General features: G+C 32.3%; 2 protein-coding genes across 2 annotated transcripts; both read left to right on the forward strand.

Annotated features, from left to right (window-relative positions):
- Positions 1–455: 455 nt before the first annotated feature.
- Positions 456–7,908, forward strand: LOC142230794 (glucose dehydrogenase [FAD, quinone]-like). The gene is made up of 2 exons (XM_075301421.1): positions 456–776; positions 6,343–7,908. The coding sequence occupies exons 1-2, from the start codon at positions 456–458 to the stop codon at positions 7,906–7,908; spliced, it is 1,887 nt and encodes a 628-aa protein (XP_075157536.1).
- Positions 7,909–13,410: 5,502 nt separating this feature from the next.
- Positions 13,411–15,510, forward strand: LOC142229165 (glucose dehydrogenase [FAD, quinone]-like). The gene is made up of 2 exons (XM_075299702.1): positions 13,411–13,749; positions 13,802–15,510. Exons 1-2 carry the CDS (start codon positions 13,444–13,446, stop codon positions 15,401–15,403), a joined length of 1,908 nt encoding a protein of 635 aa, XP_075155817.1. The 5' UTR covers positions 13,411–13,443; the 3' UTR covers positions 15,404–15,510.

Consider the following 15,510-nt stretch of genomic DNA (forward strand, 5'->3'; position numbering starts at 1 on the left):
ATATTAAAATGAATCATCTTATTGTAAGATGTCGCCAAAAGATTTAAAATTTTTTTCGACAGAATATGGGAATCGTTGTTTGACCTATAAATTAAATAAGTGTCAGTCCAAGCCAAATTCTGACAAATCAATTGACATATATGTCAAAGAAAATAAACAAAAGAAAACAGGAATCTTGGTTCAAAGCAAGGAAATAATTCCCACATATGGAAGAGCGGTCAGTGATCTCTAGGCCACATGGAGTAAATCTTTACTGCTTTTGTTTTTGTTAAAAAAAAAAATAAATATAAAAAAAATTAATATAAAAAATATTAAAAATGTTTAAACAAATTATCTCCCAAATAGGAAGGTGACATTTAATAATCATTTCAACCGGTTTTCTGTATCTCAACCACTAACCCGAATATGTTATATATAGAATTTTGCCGCATGCATTTTAATTTTTTAGTTTAAAAATGTTGTTTACTAATATCTCATCGTTGATCGGTCAACCGGTGTCTACTCAAGAATGTCCTATAGCAAGTGCAGGGACAATTAATACGTTAATAACTCTTCTAGTGGAAGGATTATTGGAAGCTCAATGTAATATATCACATAAAGATATGTGGCCTATAGATGCCAGTAAAGATGCTCTACGTTATGGTTTGGAAACCTATGATTTTGTGATAGTAGGAGCCGGCACAGCTGGTTCTGTTGTGGCAAGCCGTTTGAGTGAAAATCCAAAGTGGAAGGTGTTGGTTTTAGAAGCTGGAGGAGATCCTCCTCCAGAATCAGAGGTAGCTAAAAGGAACTAAATATACAACTTTGGGTAAAACATAGTAAGATCGTTTATTTAATATTCGCTCGTAATCTATTTGTGATCTGGAAAACAAAAATTAGGAGTTAAAAAAGAAGCGTGAAAAGCCAAATATTTGTCATCAAAGTTAAAAAAATTCAAATTATACTTAGTTACAATTAAATTAAATTCAGTTTAGAGTGAAAATCTTGTTAAAGCTGACATAAAAATTCAATATTAAAATTAAATTTAAAACTTACGTTAAAATAACCACTCCGGGAAATTTGTTAAGAAAGGCTTTTTGGAAATTGAAGTTAAAAACTGTTACGAGAATTGGAAAATTCTGTGGCAAAGTGTATTAAGGGCGGAGTGGAATATTTGCCAGGATAAAAAATAATTTAATATTATGAATAAAGTCTTAGTTTTTCATTAAAATTTGTCACCAATGTTAACAATTTATTTATATTAAACTCAGTTGGTTAAAATAAAATTAAATTCAATTTAAATTGAAACTTGTTTTCAATAAAATTAAAATGTTATATTGAAATTAAAATTTTATATTAAAAAAATTTATATTAAAATTATCATTGTAATTAAATTTCGAACACAAATTAAAATTAAAGTTAAATTCAAATTAAAATTAAAATTAAATTTTTAATGAAAATTACAATTTTAATTAAAATTAAAATTGCATATTAAAATTAAAAGTGAAATTTAAAATTAATATTAAAATTTAAATTAATATTAAAATCGAATCTCCAATTAAATTTGAAATTAGCGTTAAAATTTTCAGTGAAATCAAAAATTTACATCAAAATCGATGATTTGACATTGGCAAAGGAAAAGAGAGATGTTTGTACAAAGATTAATTTCGGCAAAAGCCGACTATCATAAACCTTTTTTCGGAAGGCTCAAGTGTGGTTCACTTTGGGTTTAGTGAACTACCAGAATTTATTCTGATAATTGGTTGATAGTTTTGCTGCAAGTAGAGGATGCTGATGAGGAATGGGGTAATTTCGAAACGTGCGTCCACCCAATCATCTTGCAGTCTATAGGGATTTGCCCTATTCTTTTCTTCTCTTGGTTAAGCTACACTTGTGTTTAGTCAATGCATCAAAAACAACAATATTAAAATTTTTATTAAAATTAAAATATTATAATAAAATTTAAAATTTTAAATTAAAGTATATAATTTTAAATTAAAGTATATAAAATTTAAATTATTTTCAAATAAATAAATAATAACATAAATTACAATTTTATTTAAGTTGATATTCAAATAAAATTTGCAATTAAAATTGAATTTTTAGTTAAAATTAAAATTTCACTAAAACTAATATTTTTTATACCCTCCACCATAGGATGGGGGTATATTAACTTTGTCATTCCGTTTGTAACACATCGAAATATTGATCTAAGACCCCATAAAGTATATATATTCGTGGTGAAATTCTGAGTCGATCTGAGCATGTCCGTCCGTCCGTCCGTCCGTCTGTTGAAATCACGCTAACTTCCGAACGAAACTAGCTATCGACTTGAAACTTGGCACAAGTAGTTGTTATTGACGTAGGTCGGATGGTATTGCAAATGGGCCATATAGGTCCACTTTTACGTATAGCCCCCATATAAACGGACCCCAAAATTTGGCTTGCGAGGCCTCTAAGAGAAGCAAATTTTATCCGATCCGGCTGAAATTTGGTACGTGGTGTTAGTATATGGTCTCTAACAACCATGCAAAAATTGGTCCATATCGGTCCATAATTATATATAGCCCCCATATAAACCGATCCCCCGATTTGGCTTGCAGAGCCTCTAAGAGAAGCAACTTTTATCCGATCCGGCTGAAATTTGGTACATGGTGTTAGTATATGGTCTCTAACAACCATGCAAAAATTGGTTCACATCGGTCCATAATTATATATAGCCCCCATATAAACCGATCCCCCGATTTGGTTTGCAGAGCCTCTAAGAGAAACAAATTTCATCCGTTCCGGCTGAAATTTGGTACATGATGTTAGTATATGGTCTCTAATGACCATGCAAAAATTGGTCTATATCGGTCCATAATTATATATAGCCCCCATATAAACCGATCACCATATTTGACCTCCGGAGCCTCTTGGAAGACCAAAGTTCATCTGATTCAGTTGAAATTTGATAAGTGATGTTAATATATGTCCTCAAACACCGATGCAAAAATTGGTCGAAATAGGTCCATATTTATATGTAGGCCCCATATAAACCGATCCCCAGATTTGACCTCCGAAGCCCCTTGGAAGAGCAAAATTCTTCGGATTCGTTTGAAATTTGGTACGTGATGTTACTATATGGTATTCAACAACCATGCATGAATTGGTTCACATCAGTCTATAATTATATGTAGCCCCCATATAAACCGATCCCCAGATTTGACCTCCGGTGCCTTGTGGAGAAGCAAAATTCATCCGATCTGGTTGAAATTTGGTACGTGGTGGTAGTATACGATATTTAACAACCATGCCAAAAGTGGTCCATATCAGTCTATAATCATTTATAGCCCCCATATAAACCGATCCCGAGATTTGGTTTTGGAGCCTCTTGGAGGAGCAAATTTCATCCGAGTGAGTTGAAATTTGTATCCACAGTCTTTCGTAGAAGTTTCTACGCCATCCATGGTGGAGGGTACATAAGATTCGGCCTGGCCGAACTTACGGCCGTATATACTTGTCTAAACTTAAAATTGTAGACTAAAAGTGCAATTTAAAATTAATATTAAAAGTAAATTTATAACTTTTAAACCAAAAATTGAATTTGAAATTAAATTTGAATCAATGTTAACATTTTCTTTGAAATTTAAATTTTATATTGAAATTAATATTCCGTAATAAAATTATTAAAAATTATTAAAAAAAATATTAAAAAAAATATTAAAAATAGTTTACTAAAAGAAAATTTTTTATTAAAATTAAACAATAATATTAAAAAAAAATAACAAAATGAAATTAATGTTGAATTTAAATTGATAATCAAATTAAATAACATTTTTTATTTATTTTAAATAAAAATGTTTTATTGAAATCAGTAACAAAATTCCTAACTTAAATTCATTTAAATCTTACATTAAAATTTTAATTTAATTAAAATTGAAACTTAAGTTTCAATTAAATTAAATTTGAAATTAAAATTAAAATATTTATTAAAATTAAAACTGAAAATAAAATTGCATCGAAACTATATTTGAAATTAAAATATAAATGATAAATAAGTTTAAATCAAAAAAGAAAATTTTCAAAAATGTTATATTAACATTCGATATCCTATTCTATATTAAAGTTAAATTTTTATGGTAAAATTAAATTTATAATTTATATATAAATAAATATAAATTGTGTATTAAAGTCAATTTAAAATTGTTATTAAAATTAAAAGTTTATAATTAAAACTAAATTTGAATTATAATTGAAATTAAAATATAAATGATAAATAAATTTCAAAATTAAAAAATTTTATATTATTAAATATGCAACTTTATAATTAAAATGAAATTAAAATGAAATGAAATAAACAAAAATAAAAATTTTATTGGAGCACAAGTTAATTTGTTTTTAAATAAAATTTTGTAATAAAATTAATGTAAAACTTATATTAAAATTTAAATAATGACCTAAATCAAAATTGAATTTAAACTCAAATTAAATATGAAATTAAAATTACATAAACCCATAATAATATAAAATTAAAATTTTATATTATTATACAATTTTTATATTTAAAATAATGTTTTATATTAAGAATAAATTTTTTAAATAAAAATTAATATTTAATATAAAGCAAAAACCAAAATTAAATTTTATTAGAAAAAATAAAATACGCAAATTTATAGAATTATAAATTAATTCCATTTAGGAACCTTTATAAAATTACAATTTAATATTAAAACTAAATTTAAAATTAGTACAAAAATACGTTAATTTATTAAATTAAATAAATTTTGAAAATCTAATAAATCTAATAAATTTAATTAAATAAAGTTAAAATAATTAATAGGGTATAATTAATCGATATTTGGTTCCATGTTTAGAATTGATTTGATCATTTGTTTTTAAAATTTTAATTTAATTAAAATTGAAACTTCAGTTTCAATTAAATTAAATTTGAAATTAAAATTAAAATATTTATTAAAATTAAAACTGAAAATAAAATTGCATTGAAACTATATTTGAAATTAAAATATAAATGATAAATAAGATTAAATTAAAAAAGTAAAATTTCAAAAATTTTATATTAAAATTCGATATCCTATTCTATATTAAAATTAAATTTTTATAGTAAAATTAAATTTACAATTTATATAAATAAATATAAATTGTGTATTAAAGTCAATTTAAAATTGTTATTAAAATTAAAAGTTTATAATTAAAACTAAATTTGAATTATAATTGAAATTAATATATAAGTGATAAATAAATTTCAAAATTAAAAAAAAAAATATATATTATTAAATATGCAACTTTATAATTAAAATGAAATGAAATAAACAAAAATTAAAATTTAATTGGAGCACAAGTTAATTTGTTCTTAAATAAAATTTTGTAATAAAATTAATGTAAAACTTATATTAAAATTAAAATAATGACCTAAATCAAAATTGAATTTAAACTCAAATTAAATATGAAATTAAAATTGCAAATTAAAATTTTATATTATTATACAATTTTTATATTTAAAATAAAGTTTTATATTAAGAATAAATTTTTTACATAAAAATTAATATTTAACCCTCTATCACTCATGACCTCCGATTTGTATGATTTTTTGTATTGGAGATAAAAACAAAAAAATAAAATACACGTATTTTTTAATTTTATTTGTATTATTTGAAGAGAAACTCCCACAAATTGGATGTGTTGCCAAACATTATTTGCCACCAAAAACGAAAAAAAACGTAAAAATTGTTCAAAAAGAACATTCTACACTAAAGCTCAAACACTTACCTCTCCAATTTATCAAGATTACACACAAAACACAAGAACAACAATTTTTTATTATTTTTTGAAGTCACAGCAAACCGCCACTTTTTCGTAAATACCAATCGTCAATAAAGAAATGTCAATTTCCAGCTAGTAATGCCACCTAATTGTTCTATTTTTACAAGTTTATTAGCTCAGTATGTAAACCACGGGATACAGTGCGTGGTTGAGCTAAAGAAGTTATTTCTATTCATTTTGAGGCATTCGAACGGTATGTTGCCTACAGTCTACCCTATGATACGGAGGGTTAATATAAATATAAAACCTAAATTAAATTTTATTAAAAAATAATAAAATACGTAAATTTATCGCATTATAAATTAATTCTATTTAGGAACCTTTATAAAATTACAATTTATTATTAAAACTAAATTAAAAATTAGTACAAAAATACGTTAATTTATTAAATTAAAATAAATTTTGAAAATATAATAAATTTAATTAAATAAAGTTAAATTAATAAAAAGACTCTTCGGTTAGGGTATAATTAATTGATATTTGGTTCCATGTTTAGAATTGATTTGATCATGGTTTTTTTTTTATTTTTTATTTTTTTAGATTCCCAGTATGTTTTTTACCATGCAGCATACTCCTCATTCTTATAGCTATTTTACAGAGCCTAATGGTCTCTCTTGCAAAGGCTTTGATAATGAAAGTTGCCATTGGCCCAGGGGCAAGACTATAGGAGGATCAGGAGCCATTAATAGTATGCTCTATGTTAGAGGTAATCGTGCTGACTATGATCACTGGTGTTCTGAAGGTTCTGTGGGTTGGTGTTACGATGATGTATGGCATTATTTCGAAAAATCCATAAGACCTCAAGGCAATGCTTCAAATCCCAGAGGCTATGTGAATTTGAATTCATACGGAAGATTTAGTGATGATTTGGCTTCAGTCATAATGCAAGGAGCTGCTGAACTACAACAACCCATAGTCAAAGATTTTATAGAAGGCAGTTATGTGGGCTATGCCTATGTTAATGGAACATTAAAGAATGGCTGTCGTAGTAGTACTGGTAAAAGCTATTTGGGAAGGAATGTCGTCAAAAATAGACGAAACTTGAAGGTAATCAAAAATGCCCAAGTAATTAAATTAAATTTTGATAAAACTGGTCAAAGAGTGAAATCGGTGGATTTTTTGATAGAAGAAAAATCTCATATGAAAGTGAAAATAGCTCGTGAAGTTATAGTCTCTGCCGGAAGTGTGGAAACACCAAAACTTCTAATGCTATCGGGCGTGGGACCTGCCAGAGATCTAAAATCCTTAAATATAACACTTCATCATAATCTGCCGGTGGGCAAAAATCTACAGGATCATGTTCAAATTTGGACTTTTCTAAGAGTTCCAGCCCAGCCATCTGATCCTATGGCCCTTTTCAATGCAACCTATCAATATTTTATGCATAATGATGGACCTTTAAGCAGTATTGGTGTTTCCTCTTTAATAGGGTTCGTGAAGATTGATCCTAGGACTTCCGCTCGATATCCTGATGTTGAAATAATCCATTTAGCAATACGTAGAGGAGATATAGAGGGTATGACCACCTATCTAAAGGCTGTGGGAATGAAGAAATATCTACAAGCCTATTTAATGAAAGAAATAGAAAAATCTGACATATTAGGCATTTTGATTTATCCCTTACATCCTAAATCTAGAGGGAGCATAAAATTGAAATCTTCCTCCTTTAAGGATCCCCCTTTTATAGATGCTGGCTATTACAGTGATCCTGAAGACATGGATTTAACCATGCATGGTCTGGACTACATCACATATTTGGAAAATACTTCGGTTTTCAAAGAGAACAACTTTGAAATAATGCATTTGCCTTTGAAGGAATGTGATCGATTTCGTTTTAAATCTCCGGCCTATTGGCGTTGTTATGCTTCGTATATGAGTAATACTGCCTATCATCCAGTGGGTACTGTAAAAATGGGTTCCTTGGACGATGAGACGGCATGTGTCAATCCCGAATTGAAAGTGAAAGGTATTGAGAATTTACGTGTGGTAGATGCATCCATTATGCCTTATATACCCAGTGGTAATGTGATGGCCCCAACCATAATGATAGCCGAAAAAGCTGCAGATTTAATTAAGGAAAAATGGATTGATAGGAAGCATGATTAATGCATGAAAGTGTCAATCATGCATTTGTTCACATATTATGAGATATGAGTGTGAAATAAAAAGAAATATTGTGGAATAAAAATAAAATATTAAAAATTATCAATTATTATAGTGGAAGAAAAAATTTACACAAATCTAATAATCAAAATTTTGTAAAATAATCCCTAGAAGCTACCATCCCTGCCTCCCTAGAAGCAGAAAATTTGAAGGTCAAGGTTTAGATTTCTATGGCCATATCTAGGAGAATCGGGCGATATAGGTTGAGATCGTACACAGAAAATAGTAAATTGATTTATAGAAGAAAATTGAACTAAATTTTACTCCACATTTTGAAATATCCACAAAGTGAACTCATAGTAAGGAAAAGAATCATTGGTACCAAATCATAACCATTTTTAATGGGCTGTGGAAAATTAAAAAAAAAAAACACAAGTATATACGGCCGCAAGTTCGGCCAGGCCGAAGTTTATGTACCCTCCATCATGGATTGCGTAGAAACTTCATCTAAACCCTGCCATCCACAATCGAATTACTTAAGTTGCGGTAACGCTTGCCGATGGCAAGGTATCTTAAAACCTCCTAATACCATCTTCTAAATTGTATGTAAGTCCATACGTGGTATATATTAAATCAAAAAAGATCGATCCAATACGTATATAATTCAGTTTGACAAAGTAGACATAAAATTTTGACAAATTTTTCTACAGAAATAAAACTTTAACAAAATTCTCTATAGAAATAAAATTTTCACAAAATTTTCTATAGAAATAAAAATTTTCTATAGAAAGAAAATTTTGACAAAAATTTCTACAGAAATAAAATTTTAACAAAATTTTCTATAGAAATAAACTTTTGACAAAATTTTCTATAGAAATAAAATCTTGGTAGATTATTTTTGGCTCGAGTAGCAACCATGATTATGAACCGAATAAAATTTTAACAAAATTTTCTCTAGAAATAAAATTTTGACAAAATTTTCTATAGAAATAAAATTTTGACAAAATTTTCTATAGAAACAAAATTTTGGTAGATTTTTTTTGGCTCTAGAGGCAACCATGATTATGAACCGATATGGACGAATTTTTGTGTGATTGGACCAATTTTGGTATGGTTGTTAGCGACCATATACTAACACCACGGCCTAATTTAAACCGGATCGGATGAATTTTGCTCCTCCAAGAGGCTCCGGAGGTCAAATCTGGAGAATGTTTTATATGGGGGCTATATATAATTATGGACCGATATGGACCAATTCTGGCACGGTTGTTAAATATCATATACTAACACCATGTTCCAAATTACAACCGGATTGGATGAAATTTGCTTCTCTTTGAGGCTCCGCAAGCCAAATATGGGGATCGGTTTATATGGGGCTATATATAATTATGAACCGATGTGGACCAATTTTTGCATGGTTGTTAGAGACCATGTACCAAATTTCAGCCGGATCGGATTCAATTTGCTCCTCTTTGAGGCTTCGCAAGCCAAATCTGGAGATCGGTTTATATGGGGTCTATATATAATTATGAACCGATGTGGACCAATTTTTGCATGGTTGTTAGAGACCATATACCAACATCATGTACCAAATTTCAGCCGGATCGGATGAAATATGCTTCTGTTAGAGGCTCCACAAGCCAAATCTGGGGATCGGTTTATATGGGGGCTATATATAATTAAGGACCGATATGGACCAATTTTTGCACGGTTGTTAGAGACCATATACCAACGTCATGTACCAAATTTCAGCCGGATCGGATGAACTTTTCTTCTCTTTGAGGCTCCGCAAGCCAAATCTGGGGATCGGTTTATATGGGGCTATATATAATTATGGACCGATGTGGACCAATTTTTGCATGGTTGTTAGAGACCATATACCAATACCATATACCAATACCATATACCAAATTTCAGCCGGATCGGATTCAATTTGCTCCTCTTTGAGGCTTCGCAAGCCAAATCTGGAGATCGGTTTATATGGGGTCTATATATAATTATGGACCGATGTGGACCAATTTTTGCATGGTTGTTAGAGACCATATACCAACATCATGTACCAAATTTCAGCCGGATCGGATGAAATTTGCTTCTCTTTGAGGCTCCGCAAGCCAAATCTGGGGATCGGTTTATATGGGGGCTATATATAATTATGGACCGATGTGGACCAATTTTGGCATGATTGTTAGAGACCATATACCAACACCATATACCAAATTTCAGCCGGATCGGATGAAATTTGCTTCTCTTTTAGGCTCCGCAAGCCAAATCTGGGGATCGGTTTATATGGGGGCTATATATAATTATGGACCGATGTGGACCAATTTTTGCATGGTTGTTAGAGACCATATACCAACACCATGTACCAAATTTCAGCCGGATCGGATGAAATATGCTTCTGTTAGAGGCTCTACAAGCCAAATCTGAGGGTCCCTTTATATGGGGGCTATACGTAAAAGTGGACCGATATGGCCCATTTTCAATACCATCCGACCTACATCGATAGCAACTACTTGTGCCAAGTTTCAAGTCGATAGCTTGTTTCGTTCGGAAGTTAGCGTGATTTCAACAGACGGGCGGACGGACATGCTTAGATCGACTCAGAATTTCACCACGACCCAGAATATATATACTTTATGGGGTCTTAGAGCAATATTTCGATGTGTTACAAACGGAATGACAAAGTTAATATACCCCCATGATGGGGGGTATAATAAATAAATAAATAAATAAAATTTCCACTACTGTGGTACAGGGTATAATAAGTTTGTGCATTTGTATGTAACGCCGCGATGTAGTAGTCATAGACCCATTTGTTAGTATACCGATCGGCTTAGAATTAAATTCTGTGCCGATTTAGCGATGTCCGTCTGTCTGTCTGCTGATGTATTTTTGGTGCCAAGTCGCAGTTTAAGTCCGATCGACCACAAATTTGCCATAGGGTCTTTTTTCAGCTCAAAGACGATCCCTATTGATTTTGGAAAAAATCGGTTCAGACTTAGATATAGCTGCTATATATATTTATAACCGATCTGGTCATAAATGACGTATTTATCAAGCGATCTACTTCAAATTTCGTATAATCGAATATTTTGTGAGTCTTGTAAATTTTGCAGAACATCAATCAAATCGGTGCAGTTTTAGATATAGCTCCTATATATAGCATTCGCCCGATTTACACTCCTACGACCCCAGAGGCCAAAGGTTTACTCCGAGTTACGTGAAATTTAGCACAGGGAGGTAGAATTAACATTATAAATATGCACACGGAATTTGGTTGAAATCGGTTCAGATATATCTAAATAGCTTCCATATATATATCTCGTCCGATTTACAGTGATATGACCACCGTAGGTCAAAATTTCACTCCGATTTTGCATATTTTTATATGCATTGCAAATTTCGTTAAAATTGGTTCAGATTTAGATATATCTGCATTATAAATCTTTCGTCCCATACGCACTTATATGGTCCCAGATGTCAAAATTTCACTCCGATTTACTTGAAGTTTTGCACAGAGAGTAACTTTGACCAAATTTGGCATGGCTAGCAACTTGCCAAATTTGGTCAAAGTCGGTTCAGTTTTATATACAACTCCGATATAACAGGTTGGCTGATAAGTCCCCGGTCTAACAAAGAAAAAAAAAACATTTTTTGTCAAAATTCGTTATTATTCAACGTAGTTCTCTTCAAGAGCGATACAACGATTATAACGACCTTCCGATTTTTTGATACCATTTTGGTAGTACTCCTTCGGTTTTGCCTCAAAATAGGCCTCAGTTTCGGCGATCACCTCTTCATTGCAGCCAAATTTTTGCCCTGCGATCATCCTTTTGAGGTCTGAGAACAAGAAAAAGTCGCTGGCGGCCAGATCTGGAGAATACGGTGGGTGGGGAAGCAATTCATGAATGTTTGCCATCGTTCTCAATTACTTGTGGCACGGTGCGTTGCCTTGGTGGAACAACACTTTTTTCTTCTTCATATGGGGCCGTTTTGCCGCGATTTCGACCTTCAAACGCTCCAATAAAGCCATATAATAGTCACTGTTAATGGTTTTTCCCTTCTCAAGATAATCGATAGAAATTATTCCATCCAAAGGCCATTACTTTGCCAGCGGACTTTTGAGTCTTTCCACGCCTCGGAGACGGTTCACCGGTCGCTGTCCACTCAGCCAACTGTCGATTGGACTCAGGGGTGTTGTGATGGAGCCATGTTTCATCCATTGTCACATATCGACGGAAAAACTCGGGTGTATTACGTGTTAACAGCTGCAAACACCGTTGTTGTTTTTGGTCAAATGTGAGCTCGCGCGGCACCCATTTTGCACAGAGCTTCCGCATATCCAAATATTGATGAATGATATGACCAACACGTTCCTTTGATATCTTTAAGGCCTCTGCTATCTCGATTAACTTAATTTTACGGTCATTCAAAATCATTTTGTGGATTTTTTTGATGTTTTCGTCGGTAACCACCTCTTTCGGACGTCCACTGCGTTTACCGTCCTCTGTGCTCATTTCACCACGCTTGAATTTTGCATAACAATTAATTATTGTTGATTTCCCTGGGGCAGAGTCCGGAAACTCATTATCAAGCCAAGTTTTTGCTTCCACCGTATTTTTCCCCTTCAGAAAACAGTATTTTATCAAAACACGAAATTGCTATTTTTCCATTTTTTTCACAATAACAAAAGTTGCTTCACAAAAGACGCTCTATCTCACAAACTAATTGACTTACAGACTTCAAATTTTGACACGAATCAATTGGAGGTTGGTACTATATAAAAATAATATGCATTTAATACTAGAGACGCCATCTATGTGTCAGACCGGGGACTTATCAGCCAACCTGTTATCAAAACAAAATTCGCGTTCGTTTTTGAAGGGCATAAAATCTTTGGCCTCAGTGTATGCGTTAGGCCCGTCCACTTTACCTTTCGATATACCTCGAACTCTCAGACCAAGATTGTAGTTTTAGCCGACTGCACTGAAAGAATTTTTTCTTCTGAGGAACGAAATTTTAGAAATTTTCTCTTCAACGTTTCTATCTCTTTGTCATTATTATACTCTGATGGTTCGATCCCTTTCCCATGCGACCTTGCGACCAGTGACACATATTGAAGTTCGAGTCTCGTGTCAAGCCTAATTCTGTTTTCTGTTTAAGGTTGGACTTATCGCCCATACACTTTGAATGTGTTCGACTCATCATTTCATCCAGTACAAAGAATCCGTTTCCATAGAATTACTCAAGTTGGGACACAGTTCTCTAAACGAAATATCGTTGTTTTTTAATCCCAACCAGGGAATGCTTTCAGTTTTCAGTATATTCGTCCTTATCTCTTTAAGATGGAGGTTTATCAAAATAACCGCGTTAATAATACCCAAATACTTCCTTAATAGATTACGTTCAAGATGCAAAAAGAAGCAATGACCTACTTCAACTGATAAACAAATCGTAACAACTTATAATGGCTTCACTTCAGCTTACTTGACCATTGATGTTAATTTCCAGTTCTTATTGCCTTAGCCTACAAGACAGATGTCGGGAATTTCATCATCTTCAATATATCCGGCACAGTGTTCTATACCAAGTGTAGGAGCTGTGAATACCTTGGTTTCTCTATTGATTCAGGGTATCCTGGAAGCTCAATGTAATATTTCGAAAAAGGAATTATGGCCACAAGACTATGGAGATGAGGTGTTGCATAAAGATTTGGAATCATTTGATTTTGTGGTAATAGGTGCTGGTTCAGCTGGTTCTGTAGTGGCCAGCCGTTTAAGTGAAAATCCCAAATGGAAAGTCTTAGTTTTGGAAGCGGGAGGAGATCCTCCACCGGAATCAGAGGTAATTTAAGTGAATAAAACATTGAATGAGCTTGTGATACATTCTTTCTAAGATTCCCTCTCTCTTCTTCTCTTTGATGCATACTAATTCAACCTTTGCCTATTACACTGAGCCCAATGGTCGTTCCTGTAAAGCTTGGGAAAATGATCAATGCCATTGGCCTCGTGGTAAAACTATAGGAGGTACTGGCGCTATTAATTCCATGCTTTATGTTAGAGGCAATCGCGCCGAATATGATAGATGGTGTGCTGCAGGTAATGAGGGTTGGTGTTATGACCAGGTATGGCCCTATTTCCAAAAGGCAGAAAGGCCTCAAGGTGATCCCAGTCATCCAAGTGGTTTTGTTGAGGTTCATGATTATGAAAAAGATGATGAAGACATACAAACGATGTTTTTAAAGGCCTCTGGGGAATTGGGTATACCTAAGGTCAAGGATTTTATTGAAGGCAGCTATATAGGTTATGCCCAAATCAAGGGAACCATTAACAATGGTAAGCGAGCAAGTTCTGCTAAAGGCCATCTGGCCAAAGTGAGCCATAGACCTAATCTCAAAGTCATCAAAAATGCCCAGGTTACAAAATTGAATTTCAATAAAAATGGAGATTTAGTGGAATCTGTTGAATTTCTATTAAGGCAGAAGCATCACAAGAAGGTCTATGTTGGAAAGGAAGTAATATTGTCCGCAGGTTCGATAGATTCGGCAAAACTGTTAATGCTTTCTGGTGTGGGACCCCAAGAAGTTCTCAAACCATTGAATATACCCATAATACATGATTTACCAGTGGGAGAAAATCTTCAGGATCATATAGTTGCAATTGTATATATACGCCTGCCGGCCAATGACGCCAATCCTAAAACTCTCTTGGATAATATCTATCAGTATTTGATACATCAACGAGGACCTTTGGCAACATTGGGATCAGGACCTTTAACTGCATTTATACAAACTAATAATACAGCTTCTCAGCGTTATCCAGATATAGAAATGCATCATTTGTCATTTAGAAGAGGAAATTCTCTAGCCATGAATCTTTATCTCAAGTGTTTGGGAGCCAAGGAAGAATATAAAGAATTTCTTCTTAAACAAGTGGAGGAGCATGATATTATCGGGGTCCATATAATTGCTAGCCATCCAAAATCCAGAGGTAATATACGCTTGAAATCTTCTCATCACCAGGAAGCACCCACAATCAATAGTGGTTACTTTGATCGCGTTGAAGATTTGGATGTATTATTGCGTGGTATTGATTATTTGACACGCCTGGAATCCACTCTGGCATTTAAAGAACAAAAAGCGGAAATCTTACATATACCCATAAAACAATGTGATAAATATCAAGTTAAATCTCCCAAATATTGGCATTGTTATTTGGAGTATTTTTCCAGTACTTGTTATCATCCTGTGGGTACTGTAAAAATGGGATCAGAAGCAGATGTGATGGCCTGTGTGAATCCAAGTTTGAAATTGAAGGGTGTCTCAAATTTAAGAGTTGTAGATGCTTCGGTGATGCCTTTAATTACCAGCGGCAATACTAATGCTCCCACCATAATGATTGCTGAAAAGGCCTCCGATATTATTAAGCAACACTGGGAGTACCACGACAATGAAAAGCATACCAAAAGCAAGACTTGTAAAGCTCCGGAACTGATTTGATTTAACCCTTTCACTACGCAATTAAACCTAATGTTAAAAATTTATTTTTTTTCGTTTTTTTCTCATTGTACTAACAGCATAAAGAAAAAAAAACTTGTAATTTTGAA

The sequence above is a fragment of the Haematobia irritans genome, chromosome 3 (genome assembly GCF_050003625.1).
Source record: "Haematobia irritans isolate KBUSLIRL chromosome 3, ASM5000362v1, whole genome shotgun sequence".
NCBI lineage: Eukaryota > Metazoa > Arthropoda > Insecta > Diptera > Muscidae > Haematobia > Haematobia irritans.